The sequence below is a fragment of the Vanessa cardui genome, chromosome 19 (genome assembly GCF_905220365.1).
Source record: "Vanessa cardui chromosome 19, ilVanCard2.1, whole genome shotgun sequence".
Classification (NCBI taxonomy): domain Eukaryota; kingdom Metazoa; phylum Arthropoda; class Insecta; order Lepidoptera; family Nymphalidae; genus Vanessa; species Vanessa cardui.
In genome coordinates this window covers 10,697,496-10,700,515 of record NC_061141.1, presented here as the reverse complement: position 1 = coordinate 10,700,515, position 3,020 = coordinate 10,697,496, and the positions used below count along the sequence as shown (strand labels likewise).

The following is a 3,020-nucleotide window of genomic DNA, read 5'->3' as shown; positions in this document are numbered from 1 at the left end:
CCGTCCGTACCCGCAGAGGCTCGGGCGCGGAGTGGGCGGGGCACCGCAAGTCGGCCTCGCTCGACGTGTCGGCGCGACGCGAGCGACACGCGCCGCCGCTCAAGGAGAAGTAAGCCCTCCAACAACAACAAAAACAACAGCCTGTAAATTCCCACTGCTGGGCTAAAGGCCTCCTCTCCCTTTGAGGAGAAGATTTGGAACGTATTCCACAACGCTGTTCCAATGCGCGTTGGTGGAATGCACGTGTGGCAGAATTTCTATGAAATTTGTCACATGCAGGTTTCCTCGCGATGTTTTCCTTCACCGCTGTGCACGAGATGAATTATAAAGACAAATTAAGCACATGAATCAGCGGTGCTTGTCTGGGTTTGAACCCGCAATCATCGGTTAAGATGCGCGCGTTCTTACCACTGGGCCATCTCGACTCAAATCTATACCAATATTATAAATGAAAGTAATTGTCTGTCTATATATAGCTCTTTCACGACTAAACCAATGAATTGAATTTGATGAAATTTGATATGAAGCAAACTTGAACACGAAGGAACGTCATAGGCTACGTTTTTGCCTAACACATGACAATCAATTTCCTAAAAAGCGAGTAATACCGCGGGCGACAACTAGTAAATAATATATTGTGCATAAAAAAAATAACATTGCTAGGAAATAAACTCGTAACCTTCGCTTTAGATTCACATTTAATCATTTGGTCATTATTATTCACATATGATTGTTTTTCATTCTAGATTCCGCTGCATAGTCCCGTACCCCCCGAATTCGGAGTACGAACTCGAACTGAGAGTGGACGATATCGTGGTCGTTTGTAAGAAGCGAGGAGATGGCTGGTATAAAGGTACGCTTCAGCGCACCGGCCGCACCGGACTGTTTCCGGCTTCCTTCGTGCAGAGCTGCCCTCCAGATTGACGATAGCGTACCTGTGTACGATTAGGTAAGCGTACATTGTACGACTCGCGAGTGACAGACATTGTGAGTTACACATACAGATGATTGACACGTACTCTACAATTAACTTGTACATTCAAATAGTCTTTAATATAGACAAAGTGTTAAACTGATTACATTTTAGCTAAAAGTTTTAAATAATAAAAATATACTAACTGGATTTGAAAAGTAAAATTTCATATGATTTGTTAAAGGGTTGTGTTATAGAATATACCGCGAGAGATAACGAATGAATTTGTAAGAGTGAATATGTGAGCTAATTGTTACATGAAATACATCGTTGACCGAAATAATTAAAGTTGAATGCAACATAAGAAGTAACAATTTATTATAAAATTAGTAAAAGTTAACTAAATCTGCCATTAATAGAGAAATTGATTTAGTATTCCTAAATTATACGTAGAAAAATCTTTAGATTATTATTTACGTTTTAAGTTGTTAAGGACGTCCAAAAAGAATCTTCATGCTTTTAATAACTTTGTTATAGTAATAGTTTTTATAATTGGTAATTTTGAATGTATTAAATTATGTTTAAAATCAAAATTTATTAGGAAATGTTGGCCTTTATCTTGAACACGATGGCAGCACAGATTATGACAAATACTTATTCTAAAATATTTCAATTTAGATAAAACATCTACAAACTAAATCATTAAAAATACAACAATAATTATTCTCTTACATACTCATTGAAAAACGCAATAATGACTTTAAATAGATTTAATAAAAAAAACAAATAGTTATCAATATATTATTGATTGTTTCGGTATCTATATACAGTCCATTCCACGAGACGACCTCCCTGGTGAACAAATACTGGCACCTGATTGGTCGATGCGTGCAGCCATAGACAAGCTAGACGTATCCAATATGTGGGTCAAAGAAATCATTACCAATGGCTATTTTCTTTAGGTACTCTTGGAATGGACTTTAGTAATAGTATTTTTAATCTCTTACCATAGAACTACGTCTAGTAGTATAGACAAAAATATGTCTGAAATTTTACCCAACGGTTAATAACACAATTTATATTTTTAAATAGATATTTTTCAATACATAGATATTATCGTAGGTAAGTGATTAATAGATAGTGTACTCGTGAAAGTTTTAAGACGATTTTTAAATTGAATTTATTTTTATAGAATCGATACGCTTATTACGTTAGTTTTTTTTTTTTTGTTTTTAAGATTTACCTGTGTTCCGAATTAAAAAAAAATATATCAAAGCTATTTAGAACTTAATCCCCAAAAAGTTATTATTAAAATGTTCATTGTTATAAAATTAGAAATTTCATTAAACACATGAAATTAATATTTTCACTTAACAAATATATTAATATTACTGATAATTCTAAACGGAATACAGGTTGAAATTTCGTTACTTTAAACACTGCCATACTAATAATTCGTTACGGATTTCTCGGAAAGTTTTCCCATTTTATATAATTATATTTATTTTTAATGACATTATATCTTATACAATGTTTCATGGGCAGGAGTGAAATTAATCAAACCTTATATTGTCTGCTATATTATGAAGAAACAAACTGTTCTCGATGAATATAGCTGTATATAACACACAATTATTTCAATCAAATCTTTAGTTTTAATATAGTCCAGGCATTTTAGCACCAAAAATCGGTCCGCTCTGCATAAAATCCTTCTACGTGATTTTTTGATTGGATTACGTTTAAAAACCGAAGAAATCTTTTTTGTAGAGAACAAAATTGCCCACCTTTTTATACCAAAAGTTTCCCCCTATTGTTAATATTTTCCGATATATTTAAGTAAAAAAAAACTTTTTTTTTGGTTTTGTAAAGTAACTCAATCATTTTTGAAGATACGAAAACTTAAACTAAAAAACTTACCGTTTCCGAGATATATGCAAAAAACGTTTTCCAAGATGGCGACTAACGCTCGCGGTTGCGGGCGACCGAAACTCGGCTTTATACTTGGGGGACACCCTCCGACATAATCCAGTCGAAAAATCACGTAGAAGGATTTAATGCAGAGCGGATATCTAAATATCTTGGACTAATAATAGTTTTCTTGGTGTTT

General features: G+C 34.0%; 1 protein-coding gene across 2 annotated transcripts in view; it reads left to right on the top strand.

The window, feature by feature from the left end:
* The window catches only part of LOC124537832 (E3 ubiquitin-protein ligase SH3RF1), a 38,361-nt gene extending 35,830 nt beyond the window's left edge, over positions 1-2,531 (top strand). For both annotated transcript variants that reach the window (XM_047114758.1, XM_047114757.1), the window contains 2 exons: positions 17-109; positions 747-2,531. In XM_047114758.1, coding sequence (XP_046970714.1) covers positions 17-109; positions 747-924 — 271 coding nt within the window. In that variant the 3' untranslated portion in view covers positions 925-2,531. The remainder of the gene's footprint in view (positions 1-16; positions 110-746) is intronic.
* Positions 2,532-3,020: the final 489 nt, after the last annotated feature.